Below are 24695 nucleotides of genomic sequence, written 5' to 3' on the forward strand. Positions count from 1 at the left end.
GCTATAGTTAGTTCAGCTAACTATAACTCGCGCGCCCGCAATCCACTGCTGATGACGTCACATATTACATCACTCATGACATGGTCAGTGACATCACTCATGACATCACTGATGACATCTCAAATGACATCACTGATGACGTCATCAATTGACTATGTGTTTCTGAATACTTTTAATATTTTTAATATATATAGGGAAAGCCCTGTTGAACAATAAGTGGTTGAAAAAGAGAGTGAATGGATAAATTACTAGGTGCTTAATTGACTCTATAAAAGAGTCATTAAATGTATCTTACTGCATACTAGTTACTAAACTGTGTGAATCTCTGTATGTGTCTGTGTGTTGGTGTGTAAATGGTTGCATGGTTTTGTGAATAGCTATATGAGTGTGTATAAGGGTTATTGATTGGTTGCTTGAGTATCTGTACGGGTGTCTGAGTGTTTGTGTGGGTAGGGTGTGTGTGATTCTGTGACTAGATGTGTGAGTGGGTGATTCTGTTGGTTCATGGTTTTAAGAATGGATCTGTGATGGACTGTATGGTTGAGTGAGTGTATGTATGGGTGGATGTGTAAGTGATTGAATGTATATTTCAGTGGTACATTTGTGACTAACTACATATGTGAAAGGCAGTATATATGCGTGTAAGAGTGTATAAGTGGGTAGATGTGAGAGTGTGTGATTGTGTGAGTGACTCTATTGATGAGTTTGTGCTTGTATCTATGATTCTATCAGAGCGTATGAATATGGTACTATTTTTATGAGTAAGTTAACTTGAGTGTGTATAACCGCATAGGTAAGTAAATGGGAGTGTGATTATTTGCATGACTGACTAGGTGTGAAAGTACCTCTATGGATGTTTGATGGTGTGTAACTGACTATATAGATGTTTAAAAGCATGTGCTAGCCTTGTATGGAGTGACTGTAAGTATGAGTGACTGTATAGGTGAATGAGTGGAGGTGTATGTAGACCTTATAATTATTAAGTAGAGATTTGAATGGTTTTGACAATGGAACTCTAAATTTTGAATTGGTGTATCAAAGATTATATTAGGGTGTGAGATGATGTGTAAATTTTTGTCTTGGATGACGTCATCAGTGATATCATTTGAGATGTCATCAGTGATGTCATGAGTGATGTCACTGACCATGTCATGAGTGATGTAATATGTGACGTCATCAGCAGTGGATTGCGGGCGCGCGAGTTATAGTTAGCTGAACTAACTATAACGGGGGAATTTCATTGGTTTTGTATGAGTGAAATGTCCAGCTAACTATAACATGTGTGAAACCTATGGTTTTTTCAGTGAATTTGCAAGGTTTTTTAAATGCTAATTCCTAACTATAATGTCTGTGAAACCTATGGTTTTTTCAGTGAATTTCAAAGGTTTTTTAAATGCTAAGTTATGAATGTTTTTTTTTATATATTTATTTTACAATAAGTTAACTATATATATATTTTTTGTTTTATTTTATCCTTCTATTTTGTGTCTTTTTTTAAAAAATATTTTGATAATTTTTAAAGTTGAGAAACATAATTATTATCTTTTTATAGCTTATGTGTTTTTTTTTTTTTTGAAAATTTTTGGGGTGCGCGCTCCGAGCGCGCACCCAGTACGTTGCATACGTTATTCACGTACTCATGCGTACGTTATTTCCGTACGCATGCGCACATCATAGTGCGCGCTGAGAGCGCGCACCTAGTGTTTGCTACGTTCGCGCATGCGCGCGGAGTTCGCGCGTTACGCTCGTGCATGCGTGCGAAGTTCGCGCGCTTTTAGTGCGCATGCGCGAGATTTGCGTCGCGTCGTTCGCGCATGCACGTTCGCGTCATATACGCGATACGTACGCGCGTAATATTTATGCGCATGCGCACTTTTACGTTCGCGCATGCGTAGTTTTACCGTGCGAGCTCGGACCTTGCTCGGTGCGCGCACCTCGGGTTATGTGATTAATAGAACAACACTTTTAATTGGTTTTCATTAGTTTCAGTTTCTAATTGTTTCAACACCACACCCAATCCCCTCATGGCAAGTCATGTGATCAAGAATCATCACTTTTGATTGGTTTGAAGTACTTTCAGTTCCAGATTCTTCCAACACCACTGCCACTTTCCTCATTATTAGTTCTGATTCCCTTGGAGAAGGAGCTAATCTGTTGTTGAGAGACAATGGCTGAGCAGCAACCATCTTCAGAGAGTGAACAGGACACTCTTGAGAGACAGAGGAACAGACAGCAGAAAGACCATTTTATATGGCAGTTTTTTACTTTCCCTGAGGGGCAGAAAAAGGTAAATGCACCTTTAGTTACTTGTACATTGTGTAAAAAAGTCTTATCACGTGGGAATGCTAATAAGAAGTATTCTTTTAGCATACACACAATGACTAGGCATTTTGAGGCAATGCATCCAGTAACTTTTCGTCGAGCTTCTGGAGCAAATCCTCCACCTGCTCAGCCGACGACATCTGCAGCAGCTCAGCCGAGCACATCTTCGGCAGCTCAGGCTAGCACTTCATCTGCGATGGTGCCTTCACCTATTCCTACACCTCTTGTTGGTCCACCTTGTTCGGCTAGGTTGTCCATGCGGTGCAATGATTGTGGTGATCTTATTGCTGTGGGGGAGACCAGTCTTGTTCTCCTTCAGAGGAAATTTGATGCGCATCAGTGCACTGGCCATAGATGATTTTTCTTTTTTTCTTTTTTCTCTTCCTGTTTCCCTACATAAACTCAAGGGCTCTTTTAAGAGCCACCTATAAACTAAACTTTAAAAAAAAAAATTGGAATTTTTTTTAAAAAATTTTTTGGGGGGTGCGCGCACGCAGCGCGCACCCCAGTATTTTTTATTTGTATTTTTTATTTTTTTTTATTTTTTATTTTAATGAAACTTTAGGGACTCCTTGACAAAGAGAGGTGAAGAAATGGAAGCATGAAAGGAAGGATTAAGAAATACAAATATTTTTTACTTACCTGACAATTAAATTAACTTTTTTATTTAAAAATATTTTTTCTAATTTGCAAGGAAACAGAATGTCTTTTTTTTTTCAAGTTCTGTTAAAAAAAGAAAAAGTATTAATATTCAATCATACATTTTATATAGCACTACATTTTATTACATATTTTACAAAGCAATTTTTTGCCCTTTTTTTGCTGTTTTCAGAATTTTTAAATTTTCACTTAAACTAGTGAAAACAATTGTATTCATCATTTAACAGCAGGCAAAAAAAAACAATCTGAAATATTGTTTAAAAAAAGCCCCAAAACTATCCACCCTAAAATATATCTTGATAGAAATATAACATATGTATTACAAATACCTTTTCACATCAATTTAAATTTTCTAGATATTTCATTTTTAAACCTTGTAGCAAAAGCACATATGCCCAAATAATATCTCTCAAAGAAGTCCACAATTGTTTTAATTACTTTTCCTTTAGGCCAAATAGTAATTTCAAAATCCTTTTTAAGTGATATGTCCAATTATAATCCTTTACAATTACAAAAAAATGCTTTCTTCTGATACAGTTTATAGTTTTTAAAATTTTGGTTTCAGAAAAATTAAGTAAGAATTGGGTAAATCATAAGGCAAACGTTGCTTGAAAATCAATTGGGAATCATTACACAGTGTCCAGCCTTTTTCACATTTAAGATAAACTGTGTAATGACCAGAAGTTACAGTAGGTCCTTCATGAAAAATTATTGCAACTGTAACAAAAGTTTTTCCAGAAATTGATAATTGCTGTCCTATAAACTTCTTTATTAAAGTATCCAATTTTGAACCATCAGCTCTACAACGTTGCATCATTAAAATGACATACTGACCGTATTTTTGTAAAAATAACGTGGAGAACATGTCAGATTTACATTCAGAACATTCCATGTTGTGATTGGCATCTTTAACTAATTTACTAAAAGTCACTGTTTTACTTTGTGGCAATGATAAATATATGAACCGTTCAGAATCAACATTACTACTGCATGTGTTCATACAGTTTTCACAGCAATGTTCCCATTCATAAGAGACACCAAATAAGTTTTCTACTTTTACTCCTTCATCTTCAAGTACCCCCAGCAAATATATTAAGAATTCCTGTGCATCTTGCTGAACATTATCTTTAAACTGTGTACATCCAGAACATACATCTAAAAGATTTCTTACATCAGAATCACTTTCTATTTCAGTTTTATCATTACTTAGCTTCTCATAAAGGAGACTCAGTAGAGAACACAATCTTTTTCCATGATTTACTATTATCTGTTCTTGCAACTTTTCAAGATAAAATACAACATTCAGCACTACATTTGCGTAGCAGTTGACACCAGAGCTATTTTCAAAATGGCAACCAACAACCTCTTCAACACTGTCCTTTTTCTTTTTCCTTGCTATCACGTCACTGCCCTTTTTTTTGTTCTTTTCATCCACATTACAGATATTTTCAATTCTCCTTTTTTGAGAAACAAAATGTTTTTCAATCACAGGATACTGACCTAAATGAGGAGCATACGTTCTTCTTAATCTATTATACTCCTTTACACAGTTTGTATCAGCACTAACTTTTGAGTCATCAAAGTCTATCATAAATAAACCAGATAATGTTTTTACTCGTGACAGAGCAACATATGCCATACCTTTTTTGAACACAGTAGAACCAATGTTTACAAAAGCACTATCTACAGTCAAACCTTGAGACTTGTGAATGGTTACAGCATATGCTAGAGAAAATGGAAACTGCTTCCTACGCACATACAAGCCTTTCACTAGTAAAAAACGAACTGAACAACGACAAATGACTTTAACCTCTTCAATCTGATCAAATTTGATTTGTAAGCATTCAATTCCATCTTTTTTCTGGTACTTTACAAAACCCACAACTTTACCCATAGCTCCATTCACTAAACCTTTTTCTACATCCAAATTTCTCCTTAAAATCACTCGACAATTCATGCAAACATATAGATTTTTTTCTAATCCAGCTGTTTTGGAAATGTTGTTCTCTAGTGATTCCAATTTATTTTTCAGATTGCCTGTTAATGTAATAGTAATTCTTTCATGCTCAATTTTGTCCACTGCTTCCATTTTGAGAATCTCTTCTTTTTCCAATTTCAAAAGTTCCTAATTGAATATTGAGCACTCACGTAGTGTTGGCATTAAGCAGATTACCGTATTTTTTTCAGCAATGTTCTTGTATATTTTCTCTGCAACTATTGTTTCCTTTGGAAATAAATTATGTAGCAACCGACTCTCTAATGCTTTTTTGCCAACTTCTGTGAGTAGTCCAATTCTGATATCTTTCAGAATACTTGCATAATCTTCATCGTTTGCTTGTCTCATATTGGTAGTGAGTTCTTTGTACTCAAAGAACGACCAAATATTCGCATTACCAATGCTTCCTAATGACTTCTTCGTGTCTTCATGTGTCACAGTATTAATCACGGGTTGTCCTTTAACTGGAGTGAGCTGTAAAAGATCCCCAAAAACTATGACGTGTTTTCCTCCAAATAATACGTCATAGTCTCTTTTTAGAATTTGCTGCATTCTTAAATGCACAAAGGCAAGCATTAAGTTTGATACCATGCTCACCTCATCAATAATGAGAACTTGCATCTTCTTCAACACTCTTGAAACTTCTAAGCATGCTTCTCCTGTAAGCTTGTGATATTCTATTTTGTTCTCATGCTCCACTGGTAACATTAGCAAGCGATGTAAGGTAATTCGTTTTATGTTATAAGCTGCTAACCCAGTTGGAGCAGTAACAACACAAGACAAAGTTGAACCTGTTTTTTGCTGCAGGTAGCTTCTGATGACTTTTATTAAGAAACTTTTTCCAGTTCCAGCTTGTCCACTCACATACATCCTGATTGGTTCATATGATGTGCATGAGCACTCTTTACTTTCATGTAGTAATCCATGATCAATTTTTTTGGTCACTTCTTCATAAATTTGTTTTTGTTCTTCATTCAGTTGTTGCTCCAGATTTAGTAAGTCTATTGAATCTTCCTGTGCTTGATTCATAGCCATTTCTACTTCACTCATGGCTATTGCAGCTTCATTTTCGACGATAGGTTGTCCAAGGGGATCTTGACTGAGTGTTTCAGAACTTTGGCTGTCTTGAGAACTGTCTCTAGCTACTTCAGCTGCAATTGTACTTTCCTGCTCAATTTCTTCATTTAACATTTGCACGTAATTTGCGAAAGTATTGCATTCAATCGTATCTTTACATGCATTAAAGGAATCTTCATAGCTGTGAAATTCTCCCAGTAGTTCGTCCTCTGAACGCCATGGTTTAAACAGCTGTAAAAGTGCCCAGTAGTAAAATCTTTTTTCTCAGCTGTATCACAACTCAGCTTCCTGTGATTAATCAAACTTCCTTTTGTTTGTTTTACCAAACATCTTTCCTCACCAACAACTTTATATCTTCCATTGTTGATGTCTTCTTGGCTTTCCGTGAAAAAATGTAGTTCTGCAGCACTTCATAGAGACACATGTTCTCAAGATGACGACTTCTTTTTGGGTAATACGTGTCCAACATGTTTGATTTCAAAATATCTGTACTTTCTGGGTCGTACTCGGCCAAATATTCAATTTCTCCAACAGATTTTAGTACCCGATTTCGCATTGCTGCAAGGCCTAAACTTACCCAAATTATTCTTCTGGATTTCGAGTAAAGACTTGCAGATGATAACCTATCTGAGCATTCGTAGGATCCAATTTCTCGATGCGATAACATCTTTAAACTGAAACTGTATAGCTTCTTACTGACAGTCTTCTCATGAGAAATCTCCTCCCACATTTCCTTCAATTCTGTTTTCTCAGATTTTGTAATGTACGATGTGACATACCGAGCAACAGCAATAGAATTTTCTGCCACATATTGAATATCCATGTTAGCATTCCACATGGATAAAATGACTGGGTTGTAGTCATTTATGTATTTCGACTCTTCTTTTCTTCTTAGGTTATAGGTATTTTTGGGCAATTTTCTTGTAATAGTATGTCGCACAGCTGACATAAAACTGTTCACCCTTCCTTTTGAAAGGACATGTCTGGGAAATCCAAATCGACATTTTGTGTAGAATTTATCTTTGTTCTTGTACTTTCGCCGACAGTATTTTCCACACCGATGATTTTGAAAACGTAGAACTTGCTCTTTTAACTTTTTCTCTTGTGTGCTTTTAGGTATAGCACATGTTGCATATTCTTCAATAAAACTTAAAACTGCTTCATCTGCATCTGTTCCAAATTTTGGGGCATCCTTGATCCACAACAGCATATGAATATGAGGAGCACCTCTTGCTTGGTACTCTTTTCTCCAAAAGAAATCCACAACTTCTCCAAGAGGTGTTTTTTTTTTATTGCAGATGAAGGACATCATAGCCTCGAATCTATGATTGAAATATCTGCAAACATTAAACGGATCCAATGAGCACAATTCTCCTGCTGTCTTGTATTCGATGTTTTTAATGTTAGAATTTGCCTCTCGAAGAAAATCCAGTAAATCATACCAAGCGTACTCGGCACATCTTAGGGTAAGGAACCATGTTGGAGTTCCTAAATTCCGTTATATGCATTTCAATTCTCCATGGCGTCGGTACCAATATTCATTTGTCCCACGCTGACAAGCCATCAGATTGATCAATTGTGTTTCCAAATGATCATCTCGGTGCTGCACTTTGTCCATAAAATCCTTAGCAGACACATTATGTAGATGTACTCCACTTTTTAAAATGTGATTTACTGCATAAGATAGTGCAGACAAGTCGCTTTCAAATAAAAGATGGAACAAATAAGGAATACTTTGACGTAATCTTGAGTCTTCTGCATATAATCTTGTAGTCCGATACTCAGAAGCTGGAATCTGTTCTGGGCGCTCATCGTATCGTCCACCTTTTCCTGTAGGAAACAGCTGGGGAAAACATCGAGCTTCCAAGCTCTTCTCCCATACACTCACAGGAGTTCCTTTTGCTTTCTTCATCTGAAACAGATCAATAGTGTCTCCGATAACTTCTTTTGAATGAAGAGGATGTATGCTAAAATGTTCATAAATTTCTTCTTCTTTTGACTTGTCCACTTTTTCAATTTGCCCAGTTGGTGTTTCTGTGTCTTCTTGTAAATCTTCTTCATCTTCATCTATATAAATTGATTCATACCATTTATTATTCTTTTTCAAATATAAATTTGCTCTTTGTACTTTCCGTACATCTACCAGCTCCTGCCAAATCTTCTTATTCTTTGTAGGTACACCATTAACCAGAATAACTAATGGTTCATTTTCCAAAGTATCTGCATCAAGTTTCCATATTTTTTTTCAAATCCAATGGCAAATACACTACTCTTCCTTTTAAACCTCTCAGTAAATCTGAAGGAGGTAATTTTCCAGTTTTGGGCTCCATACATACTATGGTCTGGAACGGATGAACACATTGAATGAGTATAGACTCATACGTATTTAAATCAGAAAGTTCAGCAGGAATAGCATCCAATTCTAAATTATTATGTACAGCTCTAGTCGGCATTCGATTTTCTTCTAACTTATTATAACAGTATTTACAAATACGCTGATCTTCACCCAATTCAAAACAATTTTCCAGAAATATATATGTTGCAAAATCCTTCCACTTATAATTATCTTCATTTTCCCTTTTTTTATACAGATCAACATTACTTGTTTGTATTTTGTAATGGCTTCTGCGGCAACAAATACAAGTAATATTTGGTCTTTCATTAGAGATGATACTAAATTTTGTCATTTCATCTTCAAAATTTTTAGTAACAGTCAGTTCTACATTCTGTTCCTCATTTTCCTCATTAACTGTGTCCTTTTCTGCACTTTCTTGTTCTGGACCGAAGTAGCAAAACTGAATCTCATCGGTAACCTTCACTACATCTGATACAGATCCACGGAACAGAGCATTATTTAACTCATTTAACTTTACTGCTGGACTTTTAGCAAAATACAATGTTCTCACAAACTTTCTCATTTCAGTATGATGTACTGCCAGCATCCTAAAATGGTGAAAAACACTTTGACAAACTTTCCTAGAAAGACAAGCCAGAGAATGTCCTTGCAATCCAGTATTCTCTCTCACTCTGCATGGATCTAGTCCTTGAAGTACCTTAATCTTCTGTTTTACACTCTTTTTACTATATTCTCTTAGAAAGTTACGTAATTTATCAATAGATTCCTGATGCACAGTACACATACTACTACAGTTCCAAGTGTACACTGGGGCTTTTGGACGTCTCCCCATAGCCTCAGCAGCCATCACTTCTTCCTCATTTCTTGGAACCATTTTCTCCTTTTCCATCACACAACCATCTCTAACTTCATATGCTCTACCATTGGTGTCAACTGCATGCAACAAACTATTACTTTGAAAATAACTCTCTTCATTAAAAAATGGTTCAATACTTGAACTGTGCTTCCATTCTCCCAAGAACACTTTACAAAAGTTACTTTTTTTCACTTCTCTTTTCCTTTTGCTTTGTGACTTCATTGCATTGACTAATTTATCTAATCTACGCATCCTATTCAAAATTAAAATAAAAAGTTTTCTTTTTATTCCCAAAGCCTTGCTTACAATATTTTCTATACATTTTTTTCTCTTAATTAATTTTGTTTTCTTCTTATACTTTTTCACATCCTTTAGCAAATTTAACATCACTCTTCTCTGAAACATTTTTCGACAAATGTTTTTAAAATCTAATTTTCGTGTAAAATCAGTTTTTCTTAGTTCTGATTGTACATTAGCTTTTGGTTTTTGTTGTTGACTCTGTTGTTGCTTTCCACATAAATCACGGTTTAATATACTTTTTCAATTTTTTGTTTTTTTGAAGAGATTTCGGAAAAAATCTTTAGTTTGCTTACCAGTAGGCTTTTTCTTTTTGCCATCACAAGCTTTTCCTCCTGTTTTTTTTCTCCAGTTTTGTCCAGATATAGTTGTTGTTGCTTTTCTTTCCTCTTTCTTGTCCTTAAAGGCATTTTTTTAAGTTTTCAGTGTTACTCAGCAATACCTGCAAGAAACTTAAAAAAAAAATAACTTTTTGTAATTATACTTCATTATAATTTTTTTTAAGCATTTCAATATTTTCAAATGTTTTAGCATTTGCCTCTCATTTGTGATTTTCTGATTTCTGCAGAGTGCTTACGATCACATTTTAACAAAACAAGCTGTCCCTTTCCTGCAAGTGCAAGTTTCACAGATCAACTGCAACTCAAATTAAATCTCTGCCCACAATTCCTGTGCACACACAGCCTCATGGTGTGATTCTAGGCAAAAAATAGAATTTGATTGGCAAAATCAATGCACATTTAGTACTGTGGTAGAGCAAGTGACAATTACTGTTATAGCCTGACACATTTTCCTTGTAGATTACAGAGGCAGAAAAGAGCATATTTCCTAACAGCTACTTCATACCATGAGCATGTGCATCCAGGGTGAGTGACTACACTAGAGCAAAGGAAATGAGCCTTGGTGACGTTCAATGTGTTTGCGTTACACACTGCTATCTGAAACAACACACAGAGCTGAGTACTACACATGGGAGTGTAGGAGAAGCTGCTGCGTGTGTGTCAAGAGTGTGTTTCTGGAGACTGTGTATTGTCTGGTGCAAGAGAGATGAGCAAGGAGACTTCCAGAACTGCATGAAAACTACTGGGATGTATGTAGCAGGGCTTGTGTGGTAAGGGTTAAGTTCAGTTTTGTACATGTGGCAACTACCTGTGCATTTGCAAGTTTGAAAGGAAAATCTACCCTATTGGTTTCAAATGTTTTAGCATTTGCCTCTGATTTGCGATTTACTGATTTCTGCTGAGTGCTAACCACCACATTTGAAGAAAACAAGCTGTCCCTTTCCTGCAAGTGTATGTTTTAGAGAACAACTGCAACACAAATTAAATCTCTGCCCACAATTCCTGTGCGCACACAGCCTCATGGTGTGATTATAAGCAGGAAACAGAATTTGTTTGGCAATTTCAAAGCACATTTATTACTGTGGTAGAGCAAGTGATCATTGCTGTTACAGCCTGACACATTTTCCTTATAGTTTACAGAGGCAGAAAAGAGCATATTTCCTAACAGCTACTTCATACCATGAGCATGTGCAACCTGGGTGAGTGACTACACTAGAGCAAAAGTAATGAGCCTTGGTGACGTTGAATGTGTTTGCGTTACACAGTGCTATCTGAAACACCACACAGAGCTGAGTACTACACATGGGAGTGTTGGTGAAGCTACTGCGTGTGTGTAATGAGTGTGTTTCTGGACACTGTGTATTGTCTGGTGCAAGAGAGATGAGCAAAGATACTTCTAGAACTGAATGAAGATTGCAGGGATGTATATAACAGTACATGTGTGCTAAGGATTAATTTGAGTGTTGATCATGTGGCAACTACCTGTGCATTTGCAAGTTAGAAAGGAAAATATACCCTGTTGGTTTCAAATGTTTTAGCATTTGCCTCTCATTTGTGTTTTAGTGATTTCTACTGAGTGCTAACCACCTCATTTGTAGAATACAAGCTGTCCCTTTCCTGCAAGTGTAAGTTTCACATAACAACTGCAACACAAATTAAATCTCTGCCCACAATTCCTGTACGCACACAGCCTCATGGCGTGAATCTAAGCAGAAAACAAAATTTGATTGGCAAATTCAATAAACATTTACTACTGTGGTAGAGCAAGTGATAATTATTGTTACTGCCTGACACATTTTCTTTGTAGATTACAGAGGCAGAAAAGAGTACATTTCCTAACATCTACTCCATACCATGAGCATGTGCAACCTGGGTGAGTGACTACACTAGAGCAAAAGAAATGAGCCTTGGTGACGTTGAATGTGTTTGCGTTACACACTACTATCTGAAACAACACACAGAGCTGAGTACTACGCATGGGAGTGTTGGAGAAGCTACTGCGTGTGTGTAATGAGTGTGTTTCTGGACACTGTGTATTGTCTGGTGCAAGACAGATGAGCAAAGATACTTCTAGAACTGCATGAAGACTGCAGGGATGTATATAACAGTACATGTGTGCTAAGGATTAATTTGAGTGTTGATCATGTGGCAACTACCTGTGCATTTGCGAGTAAGAAAGAAAAATCTACCCTGTTGGTTTCAAATGTTTTAGCATTTGCCTCTCATTTGCGATTTAATGATTTCTGCTGAGTGCTAACCACCACATTTGAAGAAAAAAAGCTGTCCCTTTCCTGCAAGTGTATGTTTTAGAGAACAACTGCTACACAAATTAAATCTCTGCCCAAAATTCCTGTGCGCACACAGCCTCATGGCGTGATTCTAAGCAGGAAACAGAATTTGTTTGGCAATTTCAAAGCACATTTAGTACTGTGGTAGAGCAAGTGATCATTGCTGTTACAGCCTGACACATTTTCCTTATAGTTTACAGAGGCAGAAAAGAGCATATTTCCTAACAGCTACTTCATACCATGAGCATGTGCAACCTGGGTGAGTGACTACACTACAGCAAAAGAAATGAGCCTTGGTGACGTTGAATGTGTTTGCGTTACACAGTGCTATCTGAAACAACACACAGAGCTGAGTACTACGCATGGGAGTGTTGGAGAAGCTACTGCGTGTGTGTTAAGAGTGTGTTTCTGGACACTGTGTATTGTCTGGTGCAAGAGAGATGAGCAAAGATACTTCTAGAACTGCATGAAGACTGCAGGGATGTATATAACAGTACATGTGTGCTAAGGATTAATTTGAGTGTTGATCATGTGGCAACTACCTGTGCATTTGCAAGTTAGAAAGGAAAATCTACCCTGTTGGTTTCAAATGTTTTAGCATTTGCCTCTCATTTGTGTTTTAGTGATTTCTACTGAGTGCTAACCACCTCATTTGTAGAAAACAAGTTGTCCCTTTCCTGCAAGTGCAAGTTTCACAGAACAACTGCAACACAAATTAAATCTCTGCCCACAATTCCTGTGCGCACACAGCCTCATGGCGTGATTCTAAGCAGAAAACAGAATTTGATTGGCATTTTCAAAGTACATTTATTACTGTGGTAGAGCAAGTGATCATTGCTGTTACAGCCTGACACATTTTCCTTATAGTTTACAGAGGCAGAAAAGAGCATATTTCCTAACAGCTACTTCATACCATGAGCATGTGCAACCTGGGTGAGTGACTACACTACAGCAAAAGAAATGAGCCTTGGTGACGTTGAATGTGGTTGCGTTACACACTACTATCTGAAACAACACACAGAGCTGAGTACTACGCATGGGACTGTTGGAGAAGCTACTGCGTGTGTGTCAAGAGTGTGTTTCTGGAGACTGTGTATTGTCTGGTGCAAGAGAGATGAGCAAGGAGACTCCCACAACTGCATGAAGACTGCAGGGATGTATGTAACAGTGCATGTGTGGTAAGGGTTAATTTGACTTTAGAAAACAGGCTGCCCCTTTCCTGGGACTGCAATTCTTACAGAACAACAACTTCACAAATTAAATCTCAGACAACAATTCCTGTATGCACACAGACTCATGCTGTGATTTTATGCACAAAACACAGGCTGCCCCTTTCCTGGGACTGCAATTCTTTCAGAACAACAACTTCACAAATTAAATCTCAGACAACAATTCCTGTATGCACACAGACTCATGCTGTGATTTTGGACACAAAACACAGGCTGCCCCTTTCCTGGGACTGCATTTCTTTCAGAACAACAACTTCACAAATTAAATCTCAGACAACAATTCCTGTATGCACACAGACTCATGCTGTGATTTTAGGCACAGAACACAGGCTGCCCCTTTCCTGGGACTGCATTTCTTTCAGAACAACAACTTCACAAATTAAATCTCAGACAACAATTCCTGTATGCACACAGACTCATGCTGTGATTTTAGGCACAGAACACCGGCTGCCCTTTTCCTGGGACTGCATTTCTTTCAGAACAACAACTTCACAAATTAAAACTCAGACAACAATTCCTGTATGCACACAGACTCATGCTGTGATTTTAGGCACAAAACACAGGCTGCCCCTTTCCTGGGACTGCAATTCTTCCAGAACAACAACTTCACAAATTAAATCTCAGACAACAATTCCTGTATGCACACAGACTCATGCTGTGATTTTATGCACAAAACACAGGCTGTCCCTTTCCTGGGACTGCATTTCTTTCAGAACAACAACTTCACAAATTAAATCTCAGACAACAATTCCTGTATGCACACAGACTCATGCTGTGATTTTAGGCACAAAACACAGGCTGCCCCTTTCCTGGGACTGCAATTCTTTCAGAACAACAACTTCACAAATTAAATCTCAGACAACAATTCCTGTATGCACACAGACTCATGCTGTGATTTTATGCACAAAACACAGGCTGCCCCTTTCATGGGACTGCAATTCTTTCAGAACAACAACTTCACAAATTAAATCTCAGACAACAATTCCTGTATGCACACAGACTCATGCTGTGATTTTAGGCACAGAACACAGGCTGCCCCTTTCCTGGGACTGCATTTCTTTCAGAACAACAACTTCACAAATTAAATCTCAGACAACAATTCCTGTATGCACACAGACTCATGCTGTGATTTTACGCACAAAACAGTGTTCCTGGATAGTACCAGCACACCTTAAATTATGGGAAAGACATACTCCAAAATATCTTACATGTTCAAAACAGATACATATCTTCCACAACATAAAATGTAATTCTTAATTATTAAAGTAGAATGAAAATCTACCATGCTAATTTCAAATGTGTTGGCATTTGCGTCTCATTTCTTTCAAAGTGATTTCTGCTAAATGCTAACCATCACAGTTAAAAAGAAGCTGTCCTTTTCTTTCAACTGCAAGTCTTACTTTTCAACAGCAACACAAATTAAATCTCTGACAACAATTCCTCTCTGCACACAGACTCATGGTTTGATGTTAGGCACAAAACAGTATTCCTCATTGTTACCAGTACACCTTAACTTATGGTGAAGACATACTCCATATTATTTTACATATTGAAAACAATTAAATATCTCCCAAAACAAAAAATGTAAAACTCATCTTTAAAACAAGTATCAAATTTCTATTTTTTTTTATCAAAAATCACCACATACATCCCCTCTCAAACTCTAAACTCACCTTTAAAATTAGTTAGTTGAGAAAGAAATGTGGCAGTCACACAGCAGTTTATCAGACCAGAATCTCTGAGCTGAACACCTCTCTCCTCTCACCAGAACCAGTAAATGGCACAGTTTCACTCTCTTTTTTCACACATATACATGTTAACTCCAAATCACATTACTTCCCACATTTTTTCAAATGGAATCAAACATTTTTATTGGTTGAAATTCTCAACCCTTTTCCAACTGAACCCTTCCCCCAACATGACTTCTACCTGCTAGCATAGCAACAGGCCATGGAACACTGGTGTGTGCAGAGAGGTCAGAAGTTCAGCACACAATGTTTCGAATCCAAAGAGCAAGAGTGCTTGACCTGTCAAACCTCACAGCAAATCCAAAGTAATGTTCAGTGGAAACACATTTTTCTGAACCAATACAAAACATGCTTCTAAAAATGTATACAGACAGCCTAGTTATAACTGTAAATTAGTTTGAATCAGCCAATCAGTTCTTTTTGTTAAAAAAAATATGTATGCCTCCATTTTTCAACTGTCTTTCATTTCATATTGCCATTCTGCTGAAAGACACCTCCTGAGTGCATCCAGATCTCCTTGGAAGATGTTCACAGTGTGGATTGTAGGTCACAGCTATGTCTTCTGGAGTGAAAAGTATGCAGAAAAAAGAGGTATGGTGAGAGACCTTGCTTTGCCAAATGTAGACATTAAATGGATTGGTCAGAGAGGGTTAAAGTGGCACCAATTAATGCCATTGGTGAAATCTTTTCTTCATCTCCAACAGCCTAACCTTATTATTGTGCACTGTGGTGGAAATGACCTAGGCACTTTAACTGGGGTAGGTCTGGAAATGCTTGTTAAGGACACCTTTGTGCAATTGATGGCGCTTTTTCCACAAACTGACTTTGTATATTCTAATATATGCCAAAGGCAAAAGTGGAACTGGTCCAACCAATTTTGTCCACAGATTGACAAAGCAAGGAAGCACGTCAACAAATCTATTTCTGCTTTCCTCAGAGACTATGGTATGGGTTCTATATACCACAACAACTTGCGATACAACATGCAAGGCATTTATAGAGGAGATGGTGTACATTTCACAGATGAGGGCAACAGAGTCTTCCTCTTGAACTTAAGACTCTGCATCGGTACTTACTTGTAGGTACCAAAAAACACTCTATGAACACAAGGGCTCTTTTTAGAGCCACCTAATATCTAAACACTCAAATGCGTTTTTTATTTCTTTTTTTTTAAAGTTTTTTCCCGGGTGCGCGCTGAGTGCTTGCTCCGTGCGCGCACTCGGCGATTTAAAAAAAAAAAATATTAATCTTTTTTTTTGCCCTACAAGGTCCTACTGTGACCCCCTGACAATGCCTAGTGGGTCAATATGTCCCCACTCTGCCCCTTGAACACATTCTCCCCCTTTGTTTTTCTTCCCCTCAAAATGCGAGAGACAAAATGGCAGCCGCTGCTTCCTGATTTCTACCGATTTGAATGTTTACTAAGATCTGACAGCCAATCAGATTCGCGCTCGCGCACGGCAGGGTGCGCTTCCCGTGCGCGCACGGAGCGCGCATATAGATATATATATTGATTTAAATGCTATTTTCTCAGGAAATACTGAACAGATTTACCCCAAACCTGCAAAAGGCACTTCATGGACCTTATGGCTACCTCTCTGCCAAATTTTTCGTATTTCTGTTCAGCCGTTCGGGCTGTAGCTGCGACTAAAGTCCCTATGGAAAAATGCATGGAGAAAACGCGTTTTGGGACCCCCCTTTTTCTCGGCCCCCGCTTGACGAATCACCCCGAGACTTTCAGGGTAGGAGCTGAACGGAGCGCCCCATTAGTTTTGAAAATTTCGCGAGGATTCGTCAACCGGCGCCAAAGTTATTCAAAATAGAATTTTGAGATTTCCTATGGAAACTCAGTCCTAACTATAACTATCTACTGGCGACCGCCAGTAGATAATATATATATATATATATATATATATATATATATATATATATATATATATATTTTTATTTTTTTTTCTCACCACGTTCTCCCGTCAACCCCCCTGCTCTCAACACAGCGGGTGCACCAGCCGCGAGGACGAAAACTCGCGAATTCACGCCAGCCACAGTTCAAAGATTGCTGCGCACTCCAACCAGTATTCTTAGTTATTCAAATTTTTATTTGTTTGCAAACACGACAAAGTTACTGACAAACGCGTTTCAGCCTCCTGGCCTTCGTCAATGTCGAGGCCAGGAGGCTGAAACGCGTTTGTCAGTAACTTTGTCGTGTTTGCAAACAAATAAAAATTTGAATAACTAAGAATACTGGTTGGAGTGCGCAGCAATCTTTGAACTGTGGCTGGCATATATATATATATATATATATATATATATATATATATATATATATATATATATATATATATATATGTGTGTGTGTGTGTGTGTTCTAGAGTATTGTGTTACTTGCCAAAAAGAGATATAATGCCTTTTCTGGGGTAGTAAGCGCTATATCAATACACTTACAATTACAATATATGAAAAGACACTCATTCACTCAATAGTAGAAGAGAAGAGTGACCCACCTCAATTATTTCCAGCAGTTCGGCCTTGTCGATACAGCCGTTCCCGTCTTTGTCGTATACTTTGAACGTCCATTTTAGCTTATGCTCAAGCTTCCCTCTGAAAACTAGATTCAAAGCTGCCACGTATTCTAGAAAGTCAATGGTATTATCCTAAAGGAAAAAATGAAGAGAGAAAGGTAAAAAGGTTGAGGAAAAGAAAAAATAAAGGGGCATATTATCAAGCACGGCGATAATGGGCTTGATAATATGCTCTATGGGATTCCAATTGAAGCTCAGGTTAGATGTCCTTCACATCTAACATGGGCTTCAATTGGAAATCCATAGAGCATATTATCAAGCCCATTATCGCCGTTTTAGCGGCAGTTTTCTGCCGCTAAAGCGGCGATAATTTTATCGCCGTGCTTGATAATATGCCCCAAAGTATGTTATAGGAAGGCAACAGTTAATATTTCAGAGTGTACAATGAAGTTGACACTAGTATTCTGACCCTGTATCTAGGAGTAGATGTTATTTTATGCTGTGTTTTGTTATATTATGCTACATTGTATTTATTGAATTTAAATGTTTCAGCGTGGATTAGAGATACCTTCAAGAAGTGTTGATGGATACAAATACCAACGTTGTCTTTTCCATAGTCTCATGCCAAGAAATCCTGCATCGGGCTCTGCACAAATACACCAACAATGTTTGAAAACACACACATTCCCTACGAAATAAGTAAAATTTTTGCGAACCAAAATTATGGCTGCCAGCATTCATCAGAAGTTGATTTTTTTAAAATGTTTTAAACATTGTGCCAGTCCCCTCCAAACGCCTGTGTTACACATTTGATCCTTCTGAAATTTTGCACAAATATCTCATACATTTTTGTTGTCATAATCAACAAAATAACCGCAGGTACTGAGTCAGTTTGAACTACTTTCTCAAGTACTGCAACTAATAGTTAAATTTTTATGCGCAGAATCTTCCATCTTTCCCAAAAAAACATATCCCAGGATGCTTATCTGTACCAAAGATGAAGCTGAATTGCTATCATCAAGAGGTAGTCAGGGATTGTAGGTCTAATGTGGATAATATGCATTGTTTAAGAGCTCGGGCCACATGTACAAATCTTTTTTGGATGTTGCAAACGGTCTGATTAGCAGAATTCGGCAATTTGAATCCGCAGAAAAGCATTTTGAAACGTACAAAATCCACATTGCAACTCAGTAAAGTGTTACCAAATCGCAAGATCGAAGGGGCAAATATCGAATTGCAGTAATATGTTAATGTTTTGTGACCAAATTACAGTCACAAAACATTAATTTTCTACCAACTACTGAAAGGTAGTGTTAACCATTCACAAATGGGAAGAGGTCCAGAGGGGATCCCTTGTCCTTTGAGAATGATAAACAAAATATTTTTTAAGAACAGGCCTACTCTTCTCTTAAAAAACTGAAATATTTAATTTTTTGTTTTTTAAATGAATCCTGTTTTCCTCTAGGAAAATAAATCTCTTCATTTAAAAGCAATCACAGACATGGTTGTCTGCTGACCCTACCAGGCTACCATTACTGTCATGGCTATCATTCCTAATGGGTCACAATCTGTGATCGACCTCGTTAATAATCATTAGATAGGTCAATTTGCGACCCACTAGGAATCACTAATTAAAAGTGCAATATTTTCTTATATTAAGAATAGCGATTTTCTAATTGTGATTCAGTAAAAGTCGCTATTTGGAAATGCCAAGTCTTAATTTGTTTACATCTTGCTCTAAATTTCTCAATCCCAAAGAGAGGACACGTTTATCAGAAATCTCCCTCATGAGAACAATGGACTCACTAGTTCCCATTGGTGCAGATCGGAGCTTCAAAATCCCCTCTACTTCCACGGACGGAATGATTTCACAGTCACACGCACACTCACACATCATACGCTGGTGGGGCCCATAACACCAACATACATCTCTATCAAACTATCCGTGCCTGCAAAGGGGAAATAAAACTACCTGAATGTCTCCTAACCAATCTGCATTACTCTAAAGGAAGAACTACTTTCTCTTGAATCACCCTAACAGTCCCTCCCTCAGATAGGTCAATGCGATAGTCTAGTTGCTGGTTTGATAATAAAATATAAACACTCTATAAATTCAAATAAATCATTCACTAAAATAATCACCCAACACATTTATTAAAATAATGCTTTCTCTTTATCTAAATTAAATGCAGGTTAAAACTTAGCACAATGCAGCATCATCTTTGTCATATTTACCTATTCTGGCTATTTGTCGTTTTCTAAGTCAGAACTGGTCCTCAATATTTCAGTCAGCGTCTCTGGCTCAATCATAGGCGTCACCGTCCTCTCCGTCAGCGTCGGGACCTCGGGTCATAAGTTCAGGAAAGGATTGGCACTAGACCTCTCTAGACTACTCATATTTATACCAAAAATGTCAATAATAAAGTTACATTTCCAAATTCCCGTGAATTTGATTGGACAGTTCAAATTGGAAGTCCGGATTTCATTGCAACATGTGCAATATTTCCCATGCGCTTTCTTTCGCAAAGTTTTTGAATGACAAGTTCATTTGTAACAAAAGTCTGCTGCGCTCGGACTTGACCCTGATAAAAAGTTTCTATTTTCTTGTACAGGTCCGGTTTGCCATCTTTAAATGTTCTTTATCTTTGTAATTTCTGCTCGTTCAGGGTCATCCTGGCACTCTTCCCGGACAGTCATCATGACATCTTTCCAGGTCACACTGAGAGCAGCGTCGTGGTCAGTGCAGAGCGCTTTTTCTCCATTAAATCATCTACTCGAGAACAGGCTGCGGATGGCGGCCATCTTTTAGCAGGCCACAATGGTCAACTTAAGCAAAGAAATATAAAAATCGTAATTAATACATGGAAATAATTAAAACAGTGTTATTCCCTCACTAATACCCATATGTGTGTGTATTTATCTAGCCATATGCGACATTTAACCCCTTGTGTGCCCATGACGAGCTGGACTCGTCATGGAGCACGGTTGCGCTGTGCCCATGACGAGTCCAGCTCGTCATGAACCCCGCCCGCTAATGCAACGCCCGGCACAGGGCGGGGAAAGGGCGTGGCACACAAGGGGTTAAAGCCATTAGTGCATGTTTATTTAAGCGCTAATCACAATAACTACACATAAACAATGTATATTTATTTAATATACAAAACACACTTAGTTCACTTATTATTTCAGCCATGCAGATGCATTCCCGCGTGTATTCTTTCTGTTAATAAGGTTGATTTAGTCAAAACCACTTCACACTATTAATTATTATAATTAATTATTAATCATTTTAATAAAAGACATACGAAAATGGAACAGGGGTTTCGATTTAGAATATTTTCCCTGCTCCAGCAATCCCCCCTTTGGTGATTTTATCACCACATAAACCCAAATTTTCAAATTTTTCTTCCCACTTTTGCAAAAGTTTAAATGTCTTTTTGCTCAGATGTTATAATCTTGTCTCTTTTTCATCTTCTTTCTTAGCTTCTATATATATACTTTCTCTTAATTCTTCTAATTCAATTTCTTGTATTTCTCTTTCATTTTTCTTTTCTCTTCTTTTTACAATTTCTCGTTTTGCTTTCTTTTTATTTCTTCTATACCTACAACATATACATCCTAATCTAAGTACTAATAATGCAACAACCACACATGTTAGTGGAAATAATATTTTACCAAATATGGTACTACCTAATTTTGCTATGAAATTCTTAACAGCAATCATTTTATTAGCCATTCTAGTCCAGATATTTTCAGCTTCCAGTGGTACTAATTCCTCATGCAAATCAGTAATATTTTTGATATAGATCCTTAGATCTTTGCTTTCTTCAGGAATGTAAGTGCAACAATGTTGAACTTTCAGCATTCCACAGACTCCACCCTCTTTTGCCAATAAGATATCAAGGGCAAGTCGATTATGCATCGCCATAGCACGTAAGGCAACCATTTCAGTGTCTACCACTAGGAAGCCTCCAGCTGTGTTTGTGGACAAACGATCCACAACCGTTGACAATTTTCGAATGTTAAATGCATTCAAAGTTATTCCCACTGCTGGTATCAATGCTCCAAAAATATCACCTACAATTTCTGTCCAAGTTTCTCTTCTACCGCGTGTTAGTATGTTAGTTTCTCCAGTGTTTTCTACTCTATCCATGTGAAAGATTTTTGGAAAGACCAGGCCAACATAACATGTGCCATACCAATGGTCAGGTAACCTGTAATAAGCCTTATTCCCACAAATATAATACACTCCAGGAAAGACTGGATCTTCTCCACCTCTAAATCCCCAACCGGTTGCAATAAAGTATGTATCATGGCACTCACTTGTCCCTATAAAATAAGTATCATATTGGGATTTCCTTCTCGTGATACATAGTTTTCCCTTCTGTGATGCATCTATGGCCAAAGTTGGACTGGCTCCATTCTTCAATTCTCTCTCCTCTACGTCCCACATTGTTTCACTCATTTTCTTCCCATCAGCATTCTTGTGCATCCCTAATCTTCTTTTCTCAACCATGTCTAGGAATGTTTTCTCTTCTCCCTTCAAACTGCAAGTTAAATTGTTTCTGTAAATGTATTCTAATGTTAATTCTTTAGTTTCTATAAAAATCTCACCTAATATGTTAGCTTCCTTAGCAGGATTTAAATCTTTGTTCATTGGCAATTGCCCTAGGACGTTATCTACGTTAGACAAACTGTAATTTAATTTCCCTAATTGATAAAATATACTAATTAACACACTACATGAAATTCCATACGTAGCTGGAAGATGATGATAAGTCACACCTTCTGAAACAGAAGCAGGTAATTGCATGCAAACGTAGCAATCCCTTACATCCATTGTTTTTACGTATTCGTACAACAATTTTGAAAACACATTGCTAGAAAAATCATTAATAGACCTATCCTTATGTACATGTATATTGCTCATACTAGTTGGAAGTACTCTCTGGGAGCTTTTCCCTATGCTAGTAGTGTTCTCTGTGTGTCCACCTAATGTGTCTATCGTTACTTTGAAAGAAATCAGTAGAGCAAGCACGCTCCAAAGAAGCATCAACAATCCTGTACAACAGCAGCACATCTTGCACCACCTTTTCATGAAGGTACATCTATTCTGGTTATTCTCTGTGTTAGCCATCTTGTTAAATTGACCGTGTCTTTTGACTTAGCCTCTTCTACTCCACTACTGTACTTCTAGGGCAGCAAGTACCCAACAGGTTATTACAGTCTGTTAGTCTCTATTTTACTCTTTTCACTTTCTTCCACAAATGACTTCTTTGAAATTACTCAATCTGGTCTTTCATCACTTTTCACTTCTTCATTGTTATCAAAATGCAGAAAGTCCTGAACCTCCGCCTCTTCTCCAATATCAGACAAGATGACTCTCAGGATTCCCACTGTTTTTTCTTCCTCAACCACTCTTAACAAAGTCTCCTCTGGATTTCCTTGACTGTCTGCCTCTTCTCCTTGTTCAGGCTGTGCCACGTATGTCCATTCTGGCAACTTGTACTTCTGGTTGGGTTTTCTTATTCTTTTGGCTTCTTCAGATTTCTCTGTTTCTCCTTCTTTGGCTTGGTTTTGACTTGACACTTCGTTCACCTGTTCAGCCTTTGATGGTTCAATTCGTGTCAATCGATATCTCAGTCTCTTTATCTTGTTAGGCCAAAGATCTCCTTTAGCATTTCTCTTTTGTTTTCCCCTCTTTGTTTTTCTCCTTAATCCAAGTTCTTTTTCGAAGAACTCGACCTTCTTGTGTCTCATTGTCACTTTCATCTGATTCTGTTTCAATTGCCTCTTTTTCACCAACAGTTTCTTTTTCTTCAACAGCTTCTTTTTCACCAACAGTCTCTTTTCTCACCTCTTGAGATTGCCCTACTTCTGTCCCTCCTCGGGTCTCCGGCACGCAATCTTCTTTCTGACTGCTTGTCCCTTCACCTAGCTTAGTGTTGGTGATCCCTACACCTCCTCGGGGGTTTTCCGTAGAAATCTGTCCCTCTCTTTCTATTTCTGTCCCTTCTTCATCTACAATGATTATCTCAGGTGAGACTTCTCCAGTTTCCTTGTTTGTTTTAAGGGTTACTTCTGTTGAAATGTTCTTTTCTTTTCTTTCTTTCTTTTTATGTTCACTGTTGGTAGTTGGGATTTCAGGCACTTCTCCAGAATCTGGTCTTATCTCTGGAACCTGCAATGTGCTTTTCGAAATTCCCTTTAAGGATTTCTTTTTCTTCTTGCAGTCCCTTTTTCTGAATCGTCACTTGATTCTGATTCATCAAAGTATTTCCTTCCAGTGCCTTCACCTGGACTTGGAACTCTCAGAGTGTGGCTTGCATGTATCCAGTTTTTCACTCCGGCACACTTCACAGCAGTCGTTGTGGTCAGGATGACTTGCCTTGGTCTTCCCCACCTCGGGACCAAGCAATTTCTTCTTCTGTGAACTTTTATTCTTACCCAGTCCCCTGGGCTCAAATCATGGGCTGGTTTCTTTTCAAGTGTGGTGGCGTCTTCTCCAAACCTGGTGAAACACAGAATGGACTGCGTCAGCCAGGCCTTTACAGTAATCCAAAATCATGTCATCAGTTATTGTCATCAGCTTGTTGACGGGTACAAATGCATGTCTCATGGCACGTCCCATGATGATTTCATGTGGACTCAAACCTGTTGTTCTGTATGGAGTAGACCTAATCATCATCAAGACTAGAGGCAAGACATCAGGCCATTTCATTCCTGTGGCTAAACACATTTTACCAATTCTGTTTTTGATGGTACCATTCATTTGTTCAACCACACCAGAAGCCTCTGGTCGGTAGGCACAATGTAGCTTCTGTTGTATACTCAATGCTTCACAGATCAAACCCATGATCTCATTATAGAAGTGTCCCCCTCTGTCTGATTCAATGGTTACTGGGAACCCGTACCTTGGGATGAATTCTCTCAACAATAGCTTAGCTACTGTTATCCCATCATTTCTTCTGGTTGGGAATGCTTCCACCCATCTGGAAAACAA

At 37.8% G+C, this 24695-nt stretch overlaps 1 protein-coding gene across 1 annotated transcript in view; it reads right to left on the reverse strand.

Moving 5' to 3' along the window:
* Window positions 1-24695, reverse strand: part of LOC146822434 (guanylyl cyclase-activating protein 2-like) — a 342352-nt gene that overhangs the window by 186193 nt on the left and 131464 nt on the right. The window contains exon 2 of the mRNA XM_085613536.1: window positions 17675-17824. Coding sequence (XP_085469662.1) covers window positions 17675-17824 — 150 coding nt within the window. The remainder of the gene's footprint in view (window positions 1-17674; window positions 17825-24695) is intronic.

This window comes from Triturus cristatus, chromosome 6 (assembly GCF_964204655.1).
Source record: "Triturus cristatus chromosome 6, aTriCri1.1, whole genome shotgun sequence".
NCBI classification, from domain to species: domain Eukaryota; kingdom Metazoa; phylum Chordata; class Amphibia; order Caudata; family Salamandridae; genus Triturus; species Triturus cristatus.